This window comes from Protopterus annectens, chromosome 10.part0 (genome assembly GCF_019279795.1).
Source record: "Protopterus annectens isolate FY-2018-M chromosome 10.part0, PAN1.0, whole genome shotgun sequence".
Classification (NCBI taxonomy): Eukaryota; Metazoa; Chordata; order Ceratodontiformes; family Protopteridae; genus Protopterus; species Protopterus annectens.
This window is the reverse complement of record NC_056744.1, coordinates 780,625,735-780,652,345: the sequence shown is the minus strand read 5'-3', so window position 1 is coordinate 780,652,345 and position 26,611 is coordinate 780,625,735. Positions and strand designations below refer to the sequence as shown.

Genomic DNA, 26,611 nt, shown 5'->3' with positions numbered 1-26,611 from the left:
ACAAATGCCGAATTAGACTTTAAAATCTATAACTATACAAGTTTAGAAATTTGTGAAGATACTGTTGCTTTATTAAGTAAAGGGTATACTTTTGTGCCAAGTTCTACACTCAATGTTGCTCACACTTTAATTGATTTAAAACTGTTTACAAGGAAGTTGAACCTATTATTTTTGATGGGTGAAAATTTAAATGAAAGATCCGACTTCCTTGTTTCAAGTGTATATAATCCCCCCCTTCATCCTGCTCTACTTCTATTTGAAAAAATTATGGAAATAGACTTAAGGAATTTAAAGGAAAGTAAAAATAAGTACAAGCATAATTTAACAAAAGAAGAAAGAGACTTGTTGATCTTGTTAAAACAAGCTCCAATTCGGGTAATGAAGCCCGATAAAGGAGGGGGATTAGCAATAATGTTTACTAGTGATTACGAAGATAGAATGATAACAATCCTAGAAAGTGATACGTATGTAAAGTCCTCTATAAATGAGATGAACATTGCAATGAGGAGAATTAAATCATTGTTTGAGGAATTATTTATAGAAAGAAGGATTGATAGTGTCTTATATAATTTTTTACAACAAGCACAAGTTAGGATGCCGGTCCTATTTGGTATCCCCAAGGTACATAAAAACATGGAAGACCCACCTATGAGACCTTTGGTCGATGGGAGAGGGAGTATGACGTATACATGTGCTAAAGTAATAGATAAGACACTGCAGAAATATATTAAGTTAGAGAAACAAATTTCAAAGGATTCTTGGTCCTTCCTTAGATCCATGAATGACTTACATTTTTCAGCTACAGGATTGTTAGTGACGATAGATGTTAAAGATTTATATTCTTGTATCCCACATAGTAGGCAATTGAATGGGTAGGTGACATGATGAGGGTCTTAGGTGCACCACTTGATGAAATACAGCTTATAGAGGAACTGATTGATACAGTTCTTTCATACAACTTTATTCTTTTTAATAAAGAAATTTTTCATCAAAAGATCGGGGTTGCTATGGGGTCCCCATGCGGTGCCAGCATCGCAAATTTAGTAATGGCACGATGGGAAAGGTCTACAATTTTTGAAAATGAAGGAAACAAGGAGAAAATTACCTTTTACACGAGATTTCTCGACAATATTTTTATGGTGGTTGAAACTAATGTTGAGGGGTTGGATAAGCTTTTGTCTTCCTTCAGTTGTAGTACTGACTTTCTACAGTTTACATCTAATTTTAGCAAAGATAATATCAATTACTTGGATGTTAACTTGAAGAAAGACTATATAAATGAGAGATATGTAGTGACCATATATAGGAAGGAGACGTATTCCAATACGTTTCTCCATTTCTCTAGTAGTCACCCACTGGCCCAGAAAAAAGCAGTAGTAAAAGGTCAGCATGTCAGGGCGGCAAGGATGATTACGATTGATGATGACTTCTTGGAAGAATGTAAACTCCTTGAGAAGTTCTTTGTGCAAAGGGGCTATCCAATAGAATTTATTATTAATATAGCAACAGAAGTAAAAAATAAACGGTGGGAGGGGATTTACTCCCCAATATTAGGATCAATACTAGGACCAATAGTAACGGAAAATTTCGAACAAGTAGGACCAGTAAAGAGAGTAATAAGTCTAGGTTTTACTTGTAGTTTCATTACTTGTTTCAACTTGGATGCATTTGACATCAAAAATATTCTGAATAAAAATTGGCACCTTTTGTCTTCAGATAATGCCTTTAGGGATTTGTTACCCGATAAACCGAAGTTGGTTTATAGGAGGAATCAAAATTTTAAAGAAATTTTACAAGGTAAAAAGGTCAATGTTAGATTTAACGGAGGCATGACAAAATGTAATATGTGTAATTATTGTAAATATGTTGAAGAAGGTAATACCTTTAAAATAAGGAATCAAACCTATAAAATAGGAGAAAAGTTTAACTGTAGTAGCCGACAAGTTGTATATATGGCAACATGTGATAAATGTTTAGCCTTTTATATAGGAAAAACAGATCGGAAACTACATGAGAGAATATATGAACACATTTACAGTATTAAAAAAATCAAATTGGACAACGCCCTCGCTAGACATTGCCACCTAAATGAAGGGCATAACTTTAGGTTTAAAGTAATAGATCAAGTTATATCAGATGGAAGATGCCCCTATGAACCACTAAAACTCGAAAGGAAAGAATTAATTTGGCAATTGACAGCAAACGCCAACCAACAACCTGGTTTAAATGAGATGACATCTATAAAATGTATTTTAAGGTTAAAAAATCTAGAAAGGTAAAATGGTAGTTATATGTGGTAGTGTTGTTTTATTAATAAATAATAAATAACAATAATAAAATGTATTTATATTCACTTTAATGAATTAGGTTAATTTATTATAATAAATTAATATTTATACTTGATAATAAATTAGGTATAATTTTTATTTAGTGCTGTTAGTTAAAAGGCATAGGCTTTTAAAATGTATAATGTTACTTGTTGGTTAGGATATTTGAATGTTGATCTAGGTTTTACATGCACAACATTTTGGTTTGGTTACAAACTAATAAATTAACAAAATAATAATTTAACATTTATAGTCTGCCATTGCCCCCCTTGGTAGTTGAATGTTTTAAAATGTGAAGTTTTAAAAGTTTAAAAACTTTAAAAGTTTAAGATTTTAATGATTTTAACGGAATTTAATTGTTTATGTCATTTAATGTTTATTTTCAACTTCATTTCTATTATTAAATAGATGTTTAGTGTTTGTTTGCAGCGGCAAGTATAGGATGTGTATATAAATAGACTGGAAGAGAAGTAATTTATACTTGTGACAAGAAAGGGTTAAAAGTTTCTTATAATTAATTGAACAGTGTTTAATTGCCTATGGATTTGCTATTTAAATGTATGATTAAGAATAGCAATTTGTCTTCTGAGGAAGTTGTGATATTTGGAGGCGACGAAAAGTGTATGAGTATCTTGCACGCTTTAAGACTGCTATTTTGAAGATTGGAATAAAGTGGCTGTTATTGGAACATTTTCTTTGGTCCAGTTCTTCAATTTCTAAGGTTTCAACTTGGTGTTTTTTAGCTTTTTCTAAAGGGTTGGATTCTAGAAGTATTCTAGAAGCTGCTTCTTGGTCCTATGTATGTACTTTTACAAAGCACTATAAGCTTGATTTCTTCTTTATGTTCAGGACAGGCTTTACTAGCACAATTCTCTAGGGATCTTAGTATCTTCTCCTTCCACCTCCCAAATGTAGATAGCTAGGTAATCCTCCCATATAGCTCAGGCTACTGCAGTAGTGATCAATATGATAAACATAGTACAGTTGTGTAAGTAAACTAATCATAGCAGTAGATGTTTGAATGAACACTATTGTAGTAGCCTCTTCCTTCCTCCCTCCCTCCATCCCCCTTGTTTTTTTTTGTGTGTGCTTTTATGCAAGGCTGCTGACATTTATTTATTTATTTATTTATTTATTTATTTATTTTGTTCTTTCAGGGCTCACCCTCCCTCTTTCTGTTGGCAAGAAAGCTCTGAAAGGCTTTGTGCCGAATCTTGTCTTTTAGTCAGTTAGCTCAAGCTGCCTAACAGTTTGGGTGCATGGAAGGTGCCCTGAAGCTTTGGAAGCTGGCCAGATGTTATATCCTTGTTAGGATATAAGTCATATAGCTAAGGCTACTGCAGCAGGGATCATTTGAACATCTATTGTTATAGTAAGTTTACTTGCACAACTACTTTCTATTTACTGATTGAAAAGAAATCCAATGTAGGTAATTAGTGGGATGATCTCTTATTTAGCTCCAAGTGTTTTAACTGCATTATTATTTAATTGGTCTGTTGTGTGCCTGCACTGTTATCTGACTGCAGTACACAGACTAGGGGTGCAAACATACTGCATCTGATCCTCACAAATATGGGAAAGTGCTGCACAGTCACTAGTAGAATGTCCTCTCTGGGAAGCTCAGACCACAAAGCGGTCTCTTTTGAAGTAAAAATAAAGCCCAGAATGCCACCTAACCATGGAATGCTCAGGAACTACTCTAAGGCTAACTTCCTAACATTAAGTGATATCCTGGCAAAATTTCAAGCCCCCTTGAACCTTAAGAACACTGCTGCCTGTGTGGAACTGTTCACAGAAATCCTATACAAGCATGATTATAGCTGCTCAGAGACAGCTGTATCCAGTAGGAATAAGTACAGAACTAACTTAAAAAACAAGCCACTCTAGTAGTGTCAGAACATCCATAGGCTGTATAACAGAAGGAAGAAAATCATGGCAACAATTAGGAGGTGTAGTACGCAGCAGGATAAAAGTATTCTCATCAATCTAAACAAACAAACAACTCAGAGGACAAGTAAAGTCTACCAAAGCCAAATATGAAGTAAATCTGGCCTCCCAGGTCAAGGACATCCACAAGGCATTCTTTAGCTATGTCTGCAACCTCAAAGGCAATACACAATTATGTGTAGAGCAAATTGTTAACAAAACCACCTACACTGGGACAGAAGATATAGCAAACTTGGTGGCACAAATTCATCACTTACTTTATCCCTGTCTCCACCCCAGCCTCCCCTCAGGAAATACTATCAAATAGAACTTCCCCATATCACTAAGGAACAGGTTCTCAATGCTCTCTCTAAGGGCATGAACACTGCATCAATGGGCCCTAACAATATCCCAAGCTGTTTTCTAAATAGTATGAAACATGACATATCAGGCCTTCTGGAATCACTATTTAACTTTAGCCTGCAAACAGGCTTTATACCTCGAAATGGGGTGGAGGGGGTTGACATAATGGTTAAGGTCTTTACCTCACAGATACACGGTACAGGGTTTGATTCTGATATCTGGTTACTACCTAGCCTTCTAAAAGTCAGCAGACTGATAGCCTATAAGATCCCAAACAAGTGGAGAATGGCAACTGTCATCCTCTGCCCAACAGTGACCACCAACAGACCTTATAAATTACAGACCCATAAGTCTCACTAGTCTTATATGCAGAGCCATGGAAAGAATTATCATAGAAATGACCAATAATGACATAGGAAACCACCAGTCAATGAACTCTACCAAGTTTGGTTTTGTCAAGAACAGGTCATGCTTTCTCACCCTGGTGAACTTCTATGAGAAAGTCACCAAAGCAATGGATGAGGGCAAAATGATTTGCACTGCCTGCCTTGACCAGGCCAAGGCATTTGGTACAATACCCCATTCAGGCATTGTTGACAAACTCAGGAAGTTGGGTATAAACTCTTATGTTACCAAGTGGATACCCAGGTGGCTCACAGACAGAACCCAGGAAGTTAGACTTGGGAAGTCCACCTCTACAAAGAGGCCAGTCATTGACAGAATCCCTCAGGGATTGGTCCTGGGGAGCACTCCTTTTTGGAATCTACTTCTCTGAAATCAAGATTAATGTCAAAAGTCTCTGGCTTACCAAATTTGCACATGACTGCAAATTTGGGGCAGTCATAAAATCCCCCACTGACACTAATGTTCTCCAAGAAGGGCTGACACAGACAAATAATTGGTGTCAGAGCTATGGATTAAAGCTAAATGCCCTGAAATGCATAATAATTTCCTTTGTGAGGTTAGCCACCCCTAGTAATTACTCCATTGACAACATACCCCTAAGAGTTCATAGGTGTTTACTTGGATAATGACCACAAGGGCCTTTTTAAGCCCAGCCATGCATCCCAAATTTCTGACAAGTTCTGATACCCTTGATAAGTGTAAGCATGGGCCTGGGAGAGGAACCATTTACATGTTACCTTACCTGTGTCCATTAGAGACATAGGTGCCAAACCATGGATGAATTTCCAGTTTCCCAGCCAAATTGTCCAAGTTGCACTTGAATTGGATTAGGGAGTTGACCCAGAAGTCAAGGATTGGGGTCAAACATAGACAACAATCTAGCCTTTGACCATCAGCGTCTATGACAGTAAGAAAATAATTTTATGTTATGCAACTTAAATACAAAGGTATGGTATCTTAGTCCAAGGAGGTCATTGTTCCACTGTATTCAGCATTCATCAGACCTATCATTGAGTGAAATGCCTCCTTTAGTATGTACCTAACTAGGCACATTCAACAACTGGATTGTCTACAGTAGTTCCACATTAAAAGAATACAGGGAGTAGAAAACATGTTCTTTGCAGACCACCTCAAAGCCCGATCCATGTATTCTGTCTCCTACAGACTGTTGAGGGGAGATCTATACCTAGCATACAAGGCATTTTCATACCCCACTCTGCAAAGCAAACAGCACCAGAGTTATGTGTTCTGACAACTTAAACCTTTCCTGTAATATAAAAAGGACCTGCCAGAGAGACAGGCATGTATCCAATTCTCTGGAACAAGCTCTCCATCCTTGTGAAGTAGAGCTACTCTCCATAACCCAATTCAAGCGTAACTTGGACAATTGGATGGGGGGATTCACCCCTGGTTTGGCACCTATGTACCTAATGGACACAAACAGCCTATATAGTGTTCATTTATCAGGCCCCTGTGTTTCATCTCCCAAACCTCTGCTTACACTACCAAGGGTACCAGAACTTGTCAGAGATTTGGGATGCATGACTAAGCTTAAAATGTCCCAATGGTTATTAACGTAGTACATACCTATGAACCTATGGGTAAACTTCTCAAAAAATACATTATGGTGTGTGCCTATAGCATGCACAACTAAGCACTGATAGGACAGTGGTAATGGCAGTAAACTGGGGAAATCAGAAGAAGTTGAGAACTCAGATAGAAGGGAAGATAGTGGAGCAGGTAAACAGCTTCAAGTATCTGGGAGGGATGGTTGAGGAGAAGGGAAGATTGAATGAAGAGGTCAAAGCTAAAATCACATGGGCTGCAGCCAACTGGCATAGAGTGTCAGGTGTAGTCTATGACGGAAGTATGCCAAAGAAGATGAAAAGTAAGGTGTACAAGACAGTGGTGCGACCAGTACTACTGTATGGTACAGAAACCTAGGCAGTAAAGGCAGAGCAGATGAAGAAGCTAGAGGTGATGGAAATGAAGTGCCTGAGAAGGGCAGTAGAATGCACTCTGTGGGACAGACGAAGAAATGAGGGCATAAGAGCAGAAGCCAAAGTAGCACCTATTTCAGAAAAGATCAAAGAGAATAGATTACAGTGGTTTGGACACATGCAGAAAAGTAGAAGACAATCTGGGGAAGAAGATTTGGGACAGACTGGAAGAAGGTAAGAGGAAACAAGGGCATTCAGCAAAGAGGTGGATGGATTGTGTGAAAGAAGATCTGCGACAGTCAGACATGAGTGTCGAAGAAGGCAGAAGTGTGGCATTGAATCAAGAGAGATGGCGACAGTCAACAAGATTCCCTGACCCCATGTAGAAAATGGGAAAAAAGGGGCTGTTGATGATGATGACTGCAGCATGCACTTAGTTTATTTCATATATATGTAGTACCGCTCCATAAAGGGGGAGCAATTACAGACCCTGGGAACTATCGCCCCATTGGCTTGATAGGAGCGCATCATCATGGACCTGCTTAACAAAGATATAGGCAATTTCCAAACTCTTGACCCCACACAGTTTGGCTTTGTCAAGGGGAGATCCTGCCTGCTGAACATGGTTGACTTATTTGAGGCAGTCACCAAGGCTGTGGATGAGGCTAAGGTAGTGCATATAGCCTACGTGGCACATCTTATAACCAAAGGTTTCGCATCCAGGAAGAAAGAGGTTATCATCCCTCTCTACTCATCCCTCATTAGACCAATCATCGAATATAATGCCCTGTTTGGCATTTATCTGACCAGACACCTACAACAGCTGGAGGCCACAAAAGTACCTCACAAAAAGGATCCCAGGCCTTAAACACAAGTCCTACATGGACAGACTCACGAAACTTCAGCTGTTCTCAGTCTCTTATCTTCTACTGAGAAGTGATCTCTGCCTGACTTACAAAGCCATGTCTGACCCAGCCCTACTTGAAATGCTACACCTAAAGAAATCTCCTCGCGCCACACACTCCAGAGATCACAACCTCATTACCACAATTAACAGAACATGCTGGAGGGACCGGTTCATCTCCCAAAGACTGCCCATACTCTGGAATAAGCTTCCCATTCATGTCAAGAAAAGCACCTTGCTGGCCCTCTTCAAGAGAAATCTTGACGAGTGGATGGGTAACAGAAAGTTCACTCCAGGGATCATTCCAGTTGCCATAATGGATAGGGGCACTGTGAACTAACATCAGGTGGCATAGTGCCTGGGCAAATTTTTTTGGGCTAGGCTTATAAAGGCTCCAGGGCCATTAGCCTAGTACTCACCTATGAACCTATGAAAAAGCAGATTGAAAAGGACATCCTATTAATATTCAACACCTTCAGCATTTCTACCAGATCTCGCTAATGCTAGCAGCCCTGCTACAATGGAACTTCTTAAATTCATCAGTGGCCCTGGCTTATAGAAATGTACCCAGTCTCACCACTCACCAGTTGGTTCTGGCACTACTTCCTCCATGTACAGCCAAAAGGAACAAGATAGTGGCTAATTCAGCCCAAAGTAAAACAAATTAACAAGCTTGTTAATTTGTTTTACTTTAGGCCGAATTAACCACTATCTTGTTCCTTTTGGCTGTATTGGTATATTGTTTTGATTGGCTTGTTAATTTGTACTACTTCCTCCAAGAACAGTATATGTACTGGGTTCAGAGTTTCCAAATGATCTTCTGTCTACCTATTGAAAATAACCCTACATGAAGTCAGTGGTTCGTCAACTTTGTCCATAGCAATCTCTTCAGTGTTCTCTCTCTCTCTCTTTCTCTTTCTGAGACACTGGATAGTTTGCCAAAATCTCTCGAGACTATCCAAAAGTTCTTTATTTTTACATCACCAGACTGTTCCCACAGCTAGGCAGGAAGCTGCCTTCATACCAGTCAATATAATGTGGAGCTGACCTATTTGCATTTTCTAGAGGATCTCTTTCCTTAATTTGAGAGCTTCCCTCATCATTCATGAGTGTTACAGTCATTAAAGGCACCAGTCACCTTTGGTCTCACCTACTTAGGTCTTGAATACGGTCAATTTGGGATCCATATCCCTGACAGACAGATCAACCTTTTTTGACTTGTGTTTCTACTAGAATAGCATTAGGTTGAAATTCATGTCTATAATGTTGATCAGTGGCCTTTGGCCCAAAGTGTTTTGGCAGTAAGCACACTTATGAAGCGCACTGAATTTGACCATGATATTCCCTACAAATATTTCGACTAGCACTGAGCATTGAGGTCCAATAAGAATTCACTTTTGTTCATTTCTAGAAAGCCATGCCTCCTAGTTACATGACACTGGATATCTTATTCTCCACCTGAACATTGATATCTGCTAGAAGAACCATGGAGTCATTAGGTGGTACCCAGTCAAGAATTATATCCGCTGTCTCCAAGGAATCTGAGTTCTGTAGATAGCTGGTAGATAAATGCATACCAAAAACAGGCAGATTTTTTTTTCTGCAACTTGTGATCAGATTGAGGTGACAGTCTCATCCACTAGCACAAAATCCATCAATATGGCACTCAAACAGGGACTTGTAAACATTCCTGCACTTCAACAGAACCTTTCTTTAAGGACAAATCCAGGACAGCCCACTGCTAACTAAAAAGTCTAATTCTAGAACTCATGCTGTGTATAGGGGTAGTAAAACTATGTCTGCCTGGTATTTTTACAAACTTAAATATAAGCTGTGCCTCTTTTGCTATCAGTGATATGATGTTTCATACCCCACAAACTATCTTCCAATACATGAGCCTTGTATCTCTTAAACTTTTTTATTGTTGTCAGCTGCCTGACTGCCTTAGAACCTCTACTCTTCATCCTGTAGTTGGTGACCCCACATGACAGATTTTAGGGGCTATTTGTCACCCGGCCAGCATACACTAAGTAACAGATATCACCCAGAATCCTAGCTCTAAAACTGGGTCCCAGTATTTCTGGTCTAGGTGAGACACTCTTTTCTTAAAATTAATCATCATCAGAAAGGTCAGACTTTTGGAATGGTGTGACCACTCATCTTTGACAAATTTGCCTATCACCATGGCATAAAAGGATAATAATCTAACTATGATCCATATATCCTGGGTTTGATTAGTGCTCTGAGCATTGAAGGGGTTGGGTTAGGGAGAGAAAGGAATGACAAGAGCTTGCTTACCTCTCACTAGATTATTTTCTAGGTCCTTGTTGGAGACTGGTGAACACACAGAGGTACTTGCTTACAAGTTAAAGGGCCTTCTAATGGTTCATCTTTTGCAGAAGTGTATAACACTCCCTCGCAATTATTCAGTGGATACTACCTTCTTGGGCATCAGTAGGAATCCATAGGAGGGTGGTAGGGATAAGAAACAAACACAAAGTGATTCATCACTAGATGATGGCACCACTTTTGATGTTCAATCCCCTCTTTAAGGGAAATGAAAAATCTATAGGTCTATCAACCCAGTGGAATGAATAGGCTAAGAAGGTGTACAGGAAGGAGGCTTGTTGATGAGTAAGGATCATAAATAAAGAAAACATCATTGACATATTTTCCAGGGTGGCCCTACCAGGAACCTAGAGTTCAAGCAATATGCCTTTAATGGTCAGTGGGACAGGCAAATTGTGCCACTAAGGTTAGGTCATGATCCTAGGAGGAGATTGCTAAATATTTTTGGCAAAATAACTAAAAAAAATACTATAGCACTAAGTACTAAAGCAAAAGGGTTAATACTCATCACTTAACTTATCTAAGAGGAAGGAAATTACATGAGATGCCACCAAGTACAGATGTGAATTTAGCAACACTGTTAGCCAGATGTGTAAATGGAGGGGTCACTACTTCATGCAGTAGAGACAGGACAAGTGTGGCCATGGCAGGTCTGTAGTTTAATCTCAGCTGTCATGAATTTCTTCATTTCTTGTAAAGCAGCCACAACTTTTTATTTTACATGTACCTGTCAACTACTTCAGTGTTTTTGCTGTGTCTACATAAGCACAAAGCTCCTTGGCAACTAACCCATTAATCATACAACTGCGAAGAGTGCAGAACTTGCCAGACAGGAAGGTAAGGTCATTCCTAATAGCATTCACAGGCAGCATATAATTATTTTTTGTGTTACAAAGCATAGGTTAATACAGGAACAATGTAAAAATACCACTATTTCTGTATTTCTGTACTACAGTGTTACGGCTATTGCAATCTACTCAGATGTATATGAGTTAACACTGTGTAGGTGTGGCTAGATATTCCCATGCTTCTTATTAGATTGCACTTTTTACTTTTGCACATTCTGTCTTTGTTGTTTTAACACATGGACTACATAGCATTTCACACACCTGATTTTCCCAGATTCCAGTAAAAGGTAAACCTCCCTATATTGTGTACTACATATAAATAGTTGCAAAGCGTACTTTGCATTCATGGAGACAGTCTCTTGTGTCTGCTCCCTACTTTGTAATCTTATTGTAGCCCTTATTTTGGTTTTGTTACTGAGTTAACAGGCCTTCAGCAGATATTTGGTCCTCACACAAGTTATAATTTAGGTACAATCTTGTGTACATAGTATTATTTTCCAGTTATTGTTAAATCCTGTCCTTTGCAAATGCCAGCAGTGCAACGTGGACACTGATTGTCTACAGCTTGCACTAATTACTGACTTGCTTCATTTCCCTCCCACTCTCATTCTAGTCACCCCCCCCCAATGTGCTAGCTTTATACCTATATAGCCAGTCACTCTGCTCTGTATCACTCATTGTACACTGCGTAGCACCTGCTTAGCTTGTTCTACTCTGTTCAGATACCTACCTCAAACATCTCAACTGTCCATTTTCGCAGAATGTCCAGATTTTTGGCTCATATTTTTGCTATGTTTCTCATAAAATGTGTGGCAAATCACTGAGATGATCTGAGGATTGATGTCACTAAATAATGGCATACATTTGAGTTTCAGACTTCAAACACTCCAGAAATTTATGTTAAAACAAACCCCATTATTCTAGCAACTTTCTAAGTTTTTATAAGAATGATATTTAAAATGTGTCCCTATTTTTTGGCCCCTTGTCCCCCATTTTGTCAGGCTCTGTCCCGATGTCTTGCACTAATAGGTTGGAAGGTATTACCTACCACTCCTCCAACACTCCTATATTATCAGAATCCAACTGAGAGTATATTAAACACTTCCAGCATCCACTATCTATCTAACATGCAGGATATCTTGAAAAAATTCCTCTCTTCATTCATGTAACCTGCTATGCTATGTCTATAAATCTATAAACCTATAAATCTTAACTATAAACACCAACTAATGCTGTAGTCTCCTTGGTACAGACGCTACATGAAAAATAAACTGCACTATCCCACGGATTTAGTGGCTACTTCACTTACTGCTGTCACTCATCTAACCATTCTATTATCCTAAACCTATTCCAAGTCCATCCACCACAGCTACTTTACTCTCTTATACTAAAAAGGTAATCACATTTCTCCTGTCTAACTACTTGCTCTGTACTACTCTCAAAGAACTGCAAAATATGTCCTCTGACAAACACACATAAAACAGCATCTACCCCTATCCTTATCAATCACACTTGACCTTCTAACCACTTTCATACATTCAGATTACCTCCTACAAATTTGTCTACATAATTATAGCCCTGCAGGTGACTAAATCCAACCTATTTCCCCTTCACCAACTGCAGAGTAACATGTCTAAGACTATGCTACATAAAGAGAAAGCAACTAATTTTTTGACTTTTCAACCCTGGAAGGAAGCTATTCTAACTATGACCCCCTTAAACTGTTCCCCATTCTCCTACTCCTGTGTGGAAACCATCAATCCATCTCTGGACCACAAACCTCACCAACCAGAGCCACTTCCCTCAAAATTACAACAGCACCACCTCACACCACACACTTGAAAATTGTATCTGTTATTTACAGAAGCATTACTTGGCTAGCTCTTGCTGTCACAAAACAATATAGACATTTGTGTCCTTAATCAAACCTAACTCAAACTCAACTGCAGTACCACACTCACTATGTACTCATTGCAATGTTATTCATGTAGATGGAACCAGGAACCCATACCAACAGTGTTTGATTCTCACTAAACAGGCCATGAACTACAAAATAGTTACCAATGTTTCCACTATATGTGAAGATGGACCAATATGGTTAGTACTAAATATTTCTCTACCTAGAAATTCAAAGCTCACTATAGCTGTAGCCTACTTCCTCCCTCCATTTACTGTTATTGGCATTCAAACCCATATAAAAATTGTCTCACACCACACCCAGCCCAGCAAGCATGTATTAATCCTTTGCGACCTTAACAGCAACTTTGTTGGCCATAACAAGTACCATATCAGATTAAACTACTACTAAGAGTACCCTATTAGATGTCCTCCTATCAAACCGGCACTCATATATTACATCAGCAGTAATACACCATGCAAATAGTAATAGTCATTGCGCAAAAACATTCATCTGCTCACAGAGGAAACCAAATCCCTCACCACTTCTTTATCCCCAGGCCAGTACCACAGCCAGCACAAAGCTAATCAAATCCACAATTAAAAATATAAACTAGCCTATGTTTTATTCTATCAAAATTGCCAACGAATCAGCTAAATTCCTAATGGAAAATCTGCATAATGTGCAAAAACAGTTCTTCCCAATAAATTTAGACTGCACAAAGCAACATTTCTCCCATGGATGACTCTTGAACTTCAATACTTTCTATAAATAAATACAAAAGAAAATCACAAAACCCACAAGAAAGAAACAAATGTTTACAGTTCTGCAAACAAACCAAGAAAACAACCAGAAAGACTACATCTAATTACACAGCAGACAACTTTCTCCCTTCTCCAACTCCATACAATTCCGGAAAGACATGAATCACCTCAGTGGCTGTAACAAAGCTCAGTAAGAACAGAGGTTTTCACAATGGTTAGATCTTTACCTCCCAGCTGCAAGGTACAAGGTTTGATTCTAACCTCTAGTTATTGATTAGACTTGTAATAATCTGCAGACAGCCTAATATTTGTCTATGAACCATGTATATTTATTTATCTATGAAATGCATCATAATTACCTTAAATTTTGTCTCAGAGTTCAGCAATACTGCTCAAGTACTTAAACCAGATATCTGTCCTACACTGATCTCAGTGGAACCCCATCTGCCAGTACTGTACCTAAAAAAAATCTCCAAAGAAGCAGTTGTCACCCTAATACAAACACTACCCAATAATGTATGTATGTGTCCCCCAACCTCATCTTGAATATACCTTACCACTATTGGTCTATGTATCTAATAAAAACTTAAAACTCTACAAACCATGTTATGAAAAACCTCTGATTCATGCATTTATCTCCCAGGAATAAAGCCTACAGTAGCAGTCTAATGTGCTGACTCATTCCCGATAAAGCACAGATCTACTTCTTCTCAGTGTTATCCGCAAAATTCTTTATAATGAATCCATCCCTCCTCTTAGTCATAGACTGATTACTTGAGAAATGCCATTATCATCCTTCCTCACATGCCAGTAATGTCCAAGTACCGGCCAGACCTAGGAACCATCTTTCATCAATAAGTAAGTCTTATTCATCCTTTGCCCTCAAATTATGGGACTAATCCTACCAAAACTTCACAACACATGAGAATACAGAAAGTTCAGATAAATTAGATACCCATTTATGAAAAGGACTCCCTGCACATACTTCACTCATCCCCCATAACATAATTATCTCCAACCATACCCCTACCTTCATCCCTTCCTCTAATCCTGTCTACCTTACCTTCTAACTTTAATTTAGCACTATCCTTACAGCATGTCTCCCTTCTTCCACATATCCTCTTACCCTCTAATAATCCCTAACTAACCAAATAACCTCATCTCCTCTGCCTTACATTCCTAGCTATCCTGTAATAATCCCTAACTAACCAAATAACCTCACCTCCTCTGCCTTCCATTCCTAGCTATCCTGTAATAATCCCTAACTAACCAAATAACCTCACCTCCTCTGCCTTCCATTCCTAGCTATCCTGTAATAATCCCTAACTAACCAAATAACCTCATCTCCTCTGCCTTCCATTCCTAGCTATCCTGTAATAATCCCTAACTAACCAAATAACCTCATCTCCTCTGCCTTCCATTCCTAGCTATCCTGTAATAATCCCTAACTAACCAAATAACCTCATCTCCTCTACCTTCCATTCCTAGCTATCCTGTAATAATCCCTAACTAACCAAATAACCTCATCTCCTCTGCCTTCCATTCCTAGCTATCCTGTAATAATCCCTAACTAACCAAATAACCTCATCTCCTCTGCCTTCCATTCCTAGCTATCCTGTAATAATCCCTAACTAACCAAATAACCTCATCTCCTCTGCCTTCCATTCCTAGCTATCCTGTAATAATCCCTAACTAACGAAATAACCTCATCTCCTCTGCCTTCCATTCCTAGCTATCCTGTAATAATCCCTAACTAACCAAATAACCTCATCTCCTCTGCCTTCCATTCCTAGCTATCCTGTAATAATCCCTAACTAACCAAATAACCTCATCTCCTCTACCTTCCATTCCTAGCTATCCTGTATCCATTCTTTGCCTATATCTCCAAATAATTTCTTACTATACGTTGCTTCTGTATATATTTAGCATTTTGTACCTGAACAAACTGCTGAATGTCTATTTGTAAATACTGATACTGTTTTTCTTGGATATGAATATTTATTTATTATTGTTCCCTTTCCTGCATTCACCTCTTTACTTCATCATACTATTGTTTGATTCCACAGTACTATATCATTGTACTCTGTCACTTCTGCTGTAATCACAAGGGTGTCAGTACACAATGGATCAGTCCACTGCCCCAGTCAACAAACATAATTAAAACAAATAAAAAAAATAACCTGAGCAAATGGTGTGCTATTATCGCTAATGCTTCTCTTCTGTACAACAGACTTAGTCTATGGACTCAGGGGTGGTAAGGTATAAGCACATTATTTATTGAAAATGGAACTTTAAAGCATATTGAAAAGCAAATATATGTACAAAAACAGAAGTTATGTTCTCAAGGATGTATTTATCCATGGGAAATGATTCAGGTGTGGACAGATGGGGCACAACAAACCTAACTGCCTACAGAGTTTCTGTACTGATAGACACAAACTGTCATACTAAAGCAACCTGCATAAAAACTGTACAAGACATTGGTCTGAGGTCTGTTTCTGGGCTGACGACCCAAAATGTAGCATGGCTATATGAATGGACATTATATCAGATAAGAGAGAAGATACACATAGTTTTTTAATTTCTCCAAATGTTTTAGGTTTTTAATGCCATAATGGGAAAGGATGCTATTCCTAAGTCAAGGTATAGAGTTCATGAAATTAGAACAATAAAAATAAATAAATAAAGTCTTTGACCAAACATGACAGTATTTGCATGAAGGCTTTAATCAGAAGTGCAATTTTTTGGCTGTTCATGAAATTAAAATTGCTTCAGTCTTTGATGTTAACCAAGAGTGCTCTTCTCAACACCCAAAATGTACCCAGAACTGCCTCCTTCTGTAGTTCATACAGGGTTACATGCATTGGTAGCATATTTAAGTACAACTGTAAATTCTTTTTTATTAGTCAAGTTGCTCATATTATTTTTAACTGTCTTGGTATCTTTCTTCCACATAGCTCTCATTTCCTGCTGCAAACCCTGGTATTCTGATTTTCGGTCTCTTCATATGTTAGACACTGTAATTAGTATGTGTAGCAATTTCAGTGGTTACTGCTGCTTTAGTTTTTATTTCTTGGACTACTTTATCGGGTTTCCATGCCTCTGTTTTGTAACTACATTTATTGAATGAGTCCATGTGATACAAGCTTCATTATTGTTGATAATGTTTTATTTCCAATGCTTCTCAGCTACTTCTGTACTGTAGTGCTTACACAATCTCCAGTGCAACAGTCTTGCCACATTATTGTACCTTTCATTTTACAGACCCTCATCTATGACTGCGTCACATCCAGCAATGAGATGGGTACACATATAGTGTAGGAGCAAAAAGAAGCTGAACATTACAGTGTCAAGTGTTTTAGTGTGCAAGGCAAAGAATGTTTCTGATACATATAACTTTGTTGATGACAGAGGTACATGAAAAACATGACAGACATAAAGATGAGAGGAAGGTGAAGGCCCTTAGCTTAAATGTAAACTTTTACAAAAAAATGTGATTTGATGGTGGGATATAGTGGAGTGTCTAAAGAAGGTGAATCAAGATATTATCTTGCTATAGAATGCTTGCCTCCAAACCAAAGAGAAAATAGGGTCACACAGACAAACCATTGGAAATGAAGGTAGAGGGGTGGGGGTTATTTGGCTAGAGCCTTCCCTGTGCAATATCTTAAATCTCATGTAGAGGAAGACTTATGGGGTATATGCAAATGAACCCTTAAGGACATACCAATGTTTCAGCTACATTTATTTATTTATTTAAATTTGTTGACCGGGAGTGTCCGACTGGACGTAAGTCCATTTTCAGCAGAGGCCCGGGGAGAAAAGCTCCACAGTAAAATAAACAGGCAGTAGTTACATTGGATTACATAGTGATTAACAATTTAACACAGAAATTACTTACAACATATTTACAGAGGAAGAACATAGTACATCAGTAGACAGCTAGAATCTTTATCTGTGAAGTACATAACAGGCATTAACAAATGTAACAATGAGAAGTTCCTGCTGTATAATAAGTACTAGGCTTATGAGCATCTGAGCTTGCTATCATCAAGGTAGTTAGTGGAGGTGAAAGAAAGGTAGTAGTTGGATGGGGTGGATGATATTAGAGTGGGAGTTACAAGGGCATAGCCAGCATGTTTTTAGGTGCGCTTTTAATAAAGTTTTGAAGTTGGTGCATGATGGTATGGAGGTAATTGTGGGTGGGAGTGAGTTCCATAATTTGGCTATGTTGCAAGAGAATAGTGCTTCACCAGCAGAGTTATTGGCTTTAGTGATCTGCAAGTGATTTTTGTTGCTGGATCTTAGTGGTCTGGTGGTGCGATAGGGTTGGAGTAGATTCTGGAGGGATGGGACATTTAGTGGATGGTTTACTAGTTTGTGGGTGAGTGAGAGTTGATACCACTGAATACCACTGAAGGAGGTGAGGGAGTTCAAGCCAGCCCAGTTCAGCAAGTGAGAGACAGTGGTGACTACGGTAGGATGCCCCTGTGGCGAATTTTGCGATTTTGTTGTAGCAGGTCTCTAGCTTGTTTAGATCACATTGCCTTAGGTTGGTATATACTGGAGAGGCATAAAGTAGGGTGGAGATAAGGTGGGAATTTGCTATTGAAATCTTTGCTGCTTTGGTGAGAAATTGTTTATTTCTGTATAATGCTCCTAGTTTTTTGTGGACTTTTTTTATGGTCATGGATATGTGAATGTCAAGTTTTAGTTTATTGTCTATTTCCACTCCTAGCAATTTGGTGTGTTCAGTTGGGTATATAGTAGTGTTGTCTTTTGCTGTGATGTTAAAGTGAGAGTTGTTTTGAGTATGTTTGGTGGGTTGGAAGATGAGTAGTTTAGTTTTGTTTGGGTTGAGTATTAATTGGGCATCGGATAACCATGTTTCAACAGAGGAAAAGGCTTCCTGTGTGACTTTTTGCAGTTTGGGTAGGGACTGGGCTGAGCAGATGATGGTAGAGTCATCTGCATATTGGATGAGTGTGCCATGTTTGGTGGCAGAGGCTAGATTATTGGTGTAAACAGAGAAAAGTAGGGGTCCAAGGATGGATCCTTGGGGAACCCCTATGGAGACAGGTAGTTGGGGAGATATGTCATTCTGCCATACAACGGATTGTTGGCGGTCAGACAGGTAACTCTGAAACCAGTTGGTGACTGATTGTGAGAAGGATAGGTTATTGAGGACAGAGACAAGTTGTTTATGTGGGACCATGTCAAATGCTTTAGATAGGTCTAGGAAAGTAGCAGAGGAGAGATAGCCATTGTTTTTATGCTGAAGGATAGTGTTTGTAAAGGAGAGTAAGGCAATGGTGTGCTATGGTTTGGTCGGAAACCATGCTGAGTACTGGAAAGGAGGTTGTTAGTAAGGAGGTAGTGTGAGACCTGAGAGTGTATGCATCTCTCTAGTATTTTGGAGAGTGGAGAGAGAATAGCGATGGGGCAGTAAATGGTTAGTTCTGCAAAGCGTCCACCTTTGTGAAGGGGAATTATATGTGAGACTTTCCACAATGTGGGAACGTAACTTTCTGACAGAGATCGGTTAATCAAGATGGATACTGAGTAGGCCAGAGCATCAGCTGTGATTTGTAGGTATTCACTTGGGAGGTTGTCTGCTGCTAATTTGGTGGGTTTAAGTTTAGTTAAGAGTTTTTTTATGTTGGAGGTAGGTACAGGAGAAAAAGAGAAGGCAGTGGAGAGATTACTAGTTGAAGGTGTGGGTTGGAGGGGAGGGGGGTTGTGTTGTTTAGCTAGTGATAGTATGGTTTGGGTGAAGTGTGTGTTGAATGAGGTAGCAATATTTTCTGAGGAGTGAGGGATGTTAGGAGGAGGGGTACTGACTTTACCTGGGTGGATGATGGAGTTTATGGAGGACCAGAATTGTTTGGGGCTGTGTTGTGAGGAGTCTAGGGCAGACTGGTAGTATTGGAATCTGTCCCGTTTTATTAGCTTTTTGACTCTATTGCGTAGTTCTAGGAATTTCTGTCTAGCTGCAGGGGTTTTGGTTTTGTGCCAGTGCTCCCAGGCTTTAGCCCTGTTTTTCATTTCTGACTTAATGGTTTTCTGTAGCCATGGGGAGGGTTGTGCTTTGGTTCTAGAAAATCTGATGTGGGCATGGTAATTAAGGATGTTCAGAAAGGTAGTATTAAAAGATTCAACTGCGTCATCTAGACTGAGGTACTTTAGAGCATGCCAGTTACATTCTTTGAGGGATGAGATGAATGTGAGTGGGTTAAAGTTTAGCTTTTTACGTATTTGACGATAGATGACAGGTTTAGCTTGGTACAGGTATTTTTTGAGTAGGAATGTTGGGGAGTGATCACTGAGGCTATCTGATAAGCAGCCTGTTATATATGACTGGGGGTTCTTACTGACTAGTATCCAATCCAGGGTAGAGTGCTTGCTGGAGTTTTTATTTATCCTTGTTGGTGACTGGACTAGTTGGGTGAAGCCATGAAGGTGCACATGATGGGTTGGATTGTTGCCAGAACAGGATTGCCAGTCAATATTGAAATCACCTAAGATGATAGTTTCTTGGGGGAGATGGTGGGTAGACCAGCTGAGGAGGTTTTCTAGTGGAGGGATGTTTTGGCCAGGTGGGAAGTAGCATCCAATTATGTTGATGGTTTTGTTTCGGTTAATTTTGAGGTTGGTATATATTATTTCTTCATTGCCTATTTGTGGAGCTGATGATTTTAAGATCTGGATGTTGTTTAAATATTATAGCTACACCACCTCCTTTTTTGTTTAGCCGGTCTACTCTTAGTATGCCGTAACCTGTAGGGAGTATTTGCTCACTGGTAATGTGAGGTTTTAGCCAGGTTTCTGTCAGGACGACTATATCTGGGGAGTATAAGTCTATGGTGGCATGGAGTTAATGGACTTTGTTGGATATACTTCTAATATTTAGGCTTAGTAGAAGGAAGTCACTTGGCTTTCTATTGGCTGTAATATGGGAGAAGTTGTGATTTCTAGTCTGATTATGAGGATTGGGGTTGGAGATGGTAGGGCCAGGTTTGGGGTGGATGTCTCCACTTAGGGCTAGTTTTGATATGCTTGAGAATATTAGTTTTCTCAGTTTTTGAATGTGTTTGTTTATAAGGGAAATTTTATGATTGTTCTCTGTGGGTAATAGGTATGGTGGGAGGGTTACTATGTTAAGTTGTAGGGATGCTTTACGTTTGGGTAATATAGTTGGTAGAATATGTGGGGGGAGCATAAGGATGGTTCTTGAGCTGGTGGGAGGGGAGCTGAGTATGGGTGAGACATGGGTGGTGGTGTGAGTAGTAGTACAGTGGTAGTGGTTGAGTGGGGGAATGATGGAGCTTTGGTAGGATGTAAGATATGCAAGGAGAGTGCATGCAGTGAGCAAAGGAAAGGTATGCTTGTACATGTCAGTTGAGGAGGTGTGATAGTAGAGGGAATATGGAGGAGGTAGTGTTGGGTTAGCGCTGTGGTTGGCTATTGGAAAGATGGGAGGGGTTTGAGTGCAATAAAGGTGGGACCACTGGGGCGGAGGGAATAGGGGCAGGGCGGGAGCGGCGGTAGAGACCCTGTTAGGTTCTTGTATGAGGGTCTGGAAACAATCACAAAGCAAGACAAGTATGTGTTAAGAACAATCACAATTGACCAAGGACTGCTCTGAAACTGTAAGTCTTGTCTTAATTTCTCAGGTGGAAAACCAGGATAACCTTGTATCAGTAGGCTACTGTGGTATAGTTTAAATAAACAAACACACAGTATTGATCGGTTATGGGTACTATTTGCTAACAGAAGGGAATAAGAGAAAGTGGAAGATGTGTGTGGTGGTGGTGGTGGGGGGGGGGTGCTTACAGCCAAAGTACAGTGCTCTCCAGGGGAAAATGAAGATTGGCTCAAACAGTTAGACACATACTCAAAGTTAACTGTAGCTGTTTGCAGATAGTTCAGACCCGGACTGCACTTTTCTTATAGGAATGTTAAAGGTGGTACCGCAGTTGAATACTTAAGAGTGGTGTTAGGTTCAAAGTTAACTGTAGCTGTTTGCAGACAGTTCAGACCCGGACTGCACTTTTCTTATAGGAATGTTAAAGGTGGTACCGCAGTTGAATACTTAAGAGTGGTGTTAGGTTCAAAGTTAACTGTAGCTGTTTGCAGACAGTTCAGACCTGGACTGCACTTTTCTTATAGGAATGTTAAAGGTGGTACCACAGTTGAATACTTAAGAGTGGTGTTAGGTTCAAAGTTAACTGTAGCTGTTTGCAGACAGTTCAGACCCGGACTGCACTTTTCTTATAGGAATGTTAAAGGTGGTACCACAGTTGAATACTTAAGAGTGGTGTTAGGTTCAAAGTTAACTGTAGCTGTTTGCAGACAGTTCAGACCCGGACTGCACTTTTCTTATAGGAATGTTAAAGGTGGTACCGCAGTTGAATACTTAAGAGTGGTGTTAGGTTGGAGAGACACTGAGCCTTCATGGGGCCTGTAGCAGAGTGGATTGTAGTTTTACAAATGGTGCCTGCCACAGGTAATATTTATTAACTCTGGGATTGTCTTAAGGTAATAAACAGGGAAGGGGAGGGGAGAACAAGGGTGTGAGCAGGCAGTTCTCTGTACTGCTGCTAATGAGCCAAAGCAAGAAAAGTATGTGTCAAGAACAATCACAACTGGCCAAGGACTGCTCCAAAACTGCAAGTCTCGTCCCAATTTCTCAGGTGGAAAACCAGGACAACCCTGTATCAGTAGGCCACTGTGGCACAGTCCAAACAAACAAACACACAGCATTGATCAGTCACGGGTACCACTCGCCAACAGAAGGGAACAAGAGAAAGTGGAAGATGTGCGTGGTGGTGGTGGCGGTGGTGGTGGTGGGGGGCCGCCCACAGCCAAAGCACATGGCTTCTGAATGTCCACAACTTTTTACTTTTTAAGACTTTATGGGTACATTCAGGCCAGTAAAGCCAAACCCCACTAGCTGTAGACATGCCATGTTTTAGCCTTTTTTATGACTCCATTAATACAAGCATAAGTGGATTGTTTGACTATACAAGCAATTCCTCTACAGATGGTTGAGGTGAAATTCCTTTATCTTCAGTCACTGCAGGAAGAAACATTGAATCTCAATTGCTGTTTTCCATGGAAAATCATTGCCAATGTTGTTTCCAAGTGTGCCAAAAATTATGCAATTCTTTTGGGAGATTCTTCCTTTCTTTGAGTTGGTACATATGAGTTTGGAGATGTGGGGAGGGGGTGGGGGATTTTCTTCTGTAAAAAAAGAATAAAGTTAAAATTTTTTGCTCTTCCATGTTTCAGATTTTTTTTTTTTTTCAGTATTTTGGATTGCCGGCTTTGTAAAACTCAGTGATTCATAGCAGAACCCTTAGAAATGCAGAGCTTAAAATCAAGCCTGCTGTCCATAATATTAGGGTGCTTGCAATATATCCCAAATAACATCCAAATGAAAGGTTAAAAAGGTCACTTAGAGTCTGTAAACCTGTAAGAAAGCACTGCTAAATTGAGTATTCACTGTGTAATACCTTAAGCCTCCTATTGTGGAAGCCCATGGGATATATGTAAATGACCTTTTAACACCTTTATGGGCACATATAGGACCAAAAAGCCAAACCCTGTTATAGACATGCCATGGTTTGGCCTTTTTCCTGACTTTTTCAGTACAGCATACTTGGATTGTTTGGCTATACTTTAGGTACACCGAGTTTAAAACCGAGCCGTATGTCCATAAATAATAGGGTGCCTGCAGAAAATCCCAAATAACATCCAAATCAAAGGGTAAACAGATTACACAGGAAAACAGTTTAACAGAGACTGTAAGAAAGACCCAACCAAGCTAAAATCTTGATTGTGTATTAAACCTTCTGTATTATTTATTTATCCTTTGCTGGCTTGGTTAGTTCTACTAGGTAGTAGCCTCTTTTCAGGGGAGACCCAAAGTGGTAGTTATACTATTATGTGAAATTTGCCAAGGGCATCAGGGAACTTCTTCTACTCTTTTCAATAGGTGCTGTGGGACATTTTACATCCACTTGAACTAGCCTCAGTTTAATGCCTCATCCAAATGACAACACACTCAGGAGTGCATCACCCCTCTTCTACTGCACTGCAGTGTCAGTAATCTATCTTTCTACTGTGGAAATAGAATCCACAGCCTCCTGCACCAAAGGCAAATGTGCTACCTGTTGAGTCCATGGGATATATGCAACACATGGGATACATGTACCCATAAAGTTGGTTTATAAGTATTCATACAAGAGGCAAAATACAGTATAAAAGTTTGACAGGAAGAAGCTTTTCATGTGACATCAATTCATTGTGAAATAGTTGAATATTTTTGTAACATATTTTCTGTATTATATGGTACTGAGGTTCTTTAACATCACCTATTTAGATGAAGTTATGGATCATTCTGGATTTTCAGGGAATTAAATATTTAGAGTAAAGTGGGATATAATCTAAATTTTTGTTTCATGAACAATGTGAACAGCAAGGTATGAAAATCATTTTGTAATGCCGTGAGAATAATGTAATCGGAAATATGCAAGGAACATAAAATTGCACAATTCTTTCTGAATAATGTATAAACAATATGTGGATTAATATTAATCTCTGAATAATGCTGGACTTTAATGGAAATGAAGAAACAAGTACACCCTCCTATATTTTTTCTTTTGATGAGTGCACTAGAATCTTTAACATCCGTCAGAGCTGCCACCAGCCCAGGCAGCTAAGACCTTGGTTTAAAATCTCATCTTTAACATGGCACCTAGCGACTGCAGTACCCTTATGTTGTACTGCAGTTTCAGTAATGGAAAAAGAATCCAGGCATCAGGTGTGGGACTTACAAACCCACTCCTTTATGATCTTCTATCCTTAAAAACTTTTACTGACTTTTTCTTTAAATTTATATTGCTTACTAGTCATGAATTTACTATTTTTAATTATATAGTTCTATAATGCTAACACAAATGTCTTTTGCTAGCAGTGTTTTCTCCTGGCCATCCCTGTAGAAGAATCCAAGGCAAAAACATGATTTACTTTCTCAAAAATCTATTTAATATATAAGTAATAGTAACACATAAACAAAAAAGCCAGGTGGGTACTGTGGTACTTCTATGTGACATGCAGTTACGTGGTAGCCTGTATACATTTTGTGGCAGTAAAAAATGCTATAAACTTAAATAGATCAAAAGGTCTTTTAATCAAAGTTCAATTGTATTTGCAAGAATTTTACAGATTTTACAGAAAAAGCATATTTTATGTTATGTTGATCAGTTATGTCTGTATTCTATATTTTATCAGGAATGTGGTTTAGCAGAGGGAAAATATTCAGCAATTCTGAGAATTTGCATGGACAACCATTCAATTTCCAAGTGTATTTTCATTTTTTCAGTTGTTTCACTGAGATTTCTTCTCATTTCAGTACCCAGACTTGGACCTGAAGTTTCAGTTAAAGAAACTGTGAAGGACAAAGCATCAGTTGAATGGATCCCTATTCCAGCGTCTGAACAGAGAGGGTTCATCACTTGCTACTCCATCTATCTGACAAAAATGTCTGATGGCGCCCCTACTGAACCTTTGAAATATGGTATGATACAGTGCGAAAAACTGCAGTGTACATTTTCAAGTATTGCCTTAAAGAAGTTACTGGGGCACATGTTAATAATACACTGTTATCTTAGGTTCATAGATTCATAGGTTGGTACTAGGCTATCGGCCCTAGGGCCTATGCAAGCCTAGCCATAACAATTCCCTGGATATTTCTTCCCACAATATTTACTTCTCTGGGCCCCTATCTAGTAGGGCAACTGACATGATCCCCGGGGTGATTTTCCTATCTCCCATCCAATCATCAAGGTTCCTTTTGAAGAGGGCCAATGAGGCGCTCTGCTTGACATGTATGGGCAGTGTATTCCAGAGTATGGGGAGTCTCTGGGTCAGGAACCTATCCCTCCAGCATGTTTTGTTCATTGTGATGACAAGGTTTAGATCCCTGGAGCGTGTGGCTCTGAGGGATTGGGATTTCTTTAAGTGGAGCATCTCCAACAGTTCAGGGTATGACATGGCCTTGTATGTTAAGCAGAGATTGCCTCTGAGTAGACGATATGCCACAGAGTATAGCTGGAGTTTTTTTAGATGGTCAGCATATGGCATCTGCTTTAGGCCTGTGATTCTTTTAGTGAGGTATTTCTGAGGCCTTTCCAGCTGTTGCAGTTGTCTTGTGAGGTACATACCAAATGAGGCATTATACTCTATAATGGGTCTAATGAGGGATGAGTACAGTGGGACAATGACCTCCTTTTTTCTGGATAAAAAGCCCTTAGTGAGGAGGTGTGCCACATAGAAGGATTTACTGACTGTTGTGGCGATGTGGCAATCGAAAGTGAGATCACTGTCACCTGTGTCCCTAAGTCTCTCATCACACTTTCAATGTTTAGCGTCCTGCCACCTATGTGGTAATTCATGGGTACATGTTTTTTTCCAAAGGGGATAACTATACATTTCTTGGCATTAAGGTTGAGCCCATGGCTCTGGCACCAGGCATCTGTTTCTGTAAGGCCTTTTTGTAGAATATCCACATCATTTGGTGATTCAATAATGGCTCCCAGTTTACAGTCATCTGCAAACTTTGTTAGCCAGAATCCCTTAGTGTTGGCCTGTACTTCAGAGAAGTAGATGCCAAACAAGAGTGGTCCCAGGACTGAACCCTGAGGTATTCCACTTGTCACTTGTCTGGAGCTGGATTTGGAGTCGGCTACTTTTACAGTCTGGGTTCTGTCAGTAAGCCAGTTGGCAACCCATCGAGTGATGTAGGGATTTATGCCCAGCATAGTAAGTTTATCTATGATTCCAGAGTGGGGGAGGGTGTCAAAGGCCTTGGCGAGGTCCAGATAG

General features: G+C 39.4%; 1 protein-coding gene across 1 annotated transcript in view; it reads left to right on the top strand.

The window, feature by feature from the left end:
- Positions 1–26,611, top strand: part of LOC122814203 (interleukin-31 receptor subunit alpha-like) — a 247,493-nt gene that overhangs the window by 189,800 nt on the left and 31,082 nt on the right. The window contains exon 6 of the mRNA XM_044086807.1: positions 25,140–25,304. Within this exon, the coding sequence (XP_043942742.1) occupies positions 25,140–25,304 (165 nt within the window). The remainder of the gene's footprint in view (positions 1–25,139; positions 25,305–26,611) is intronic.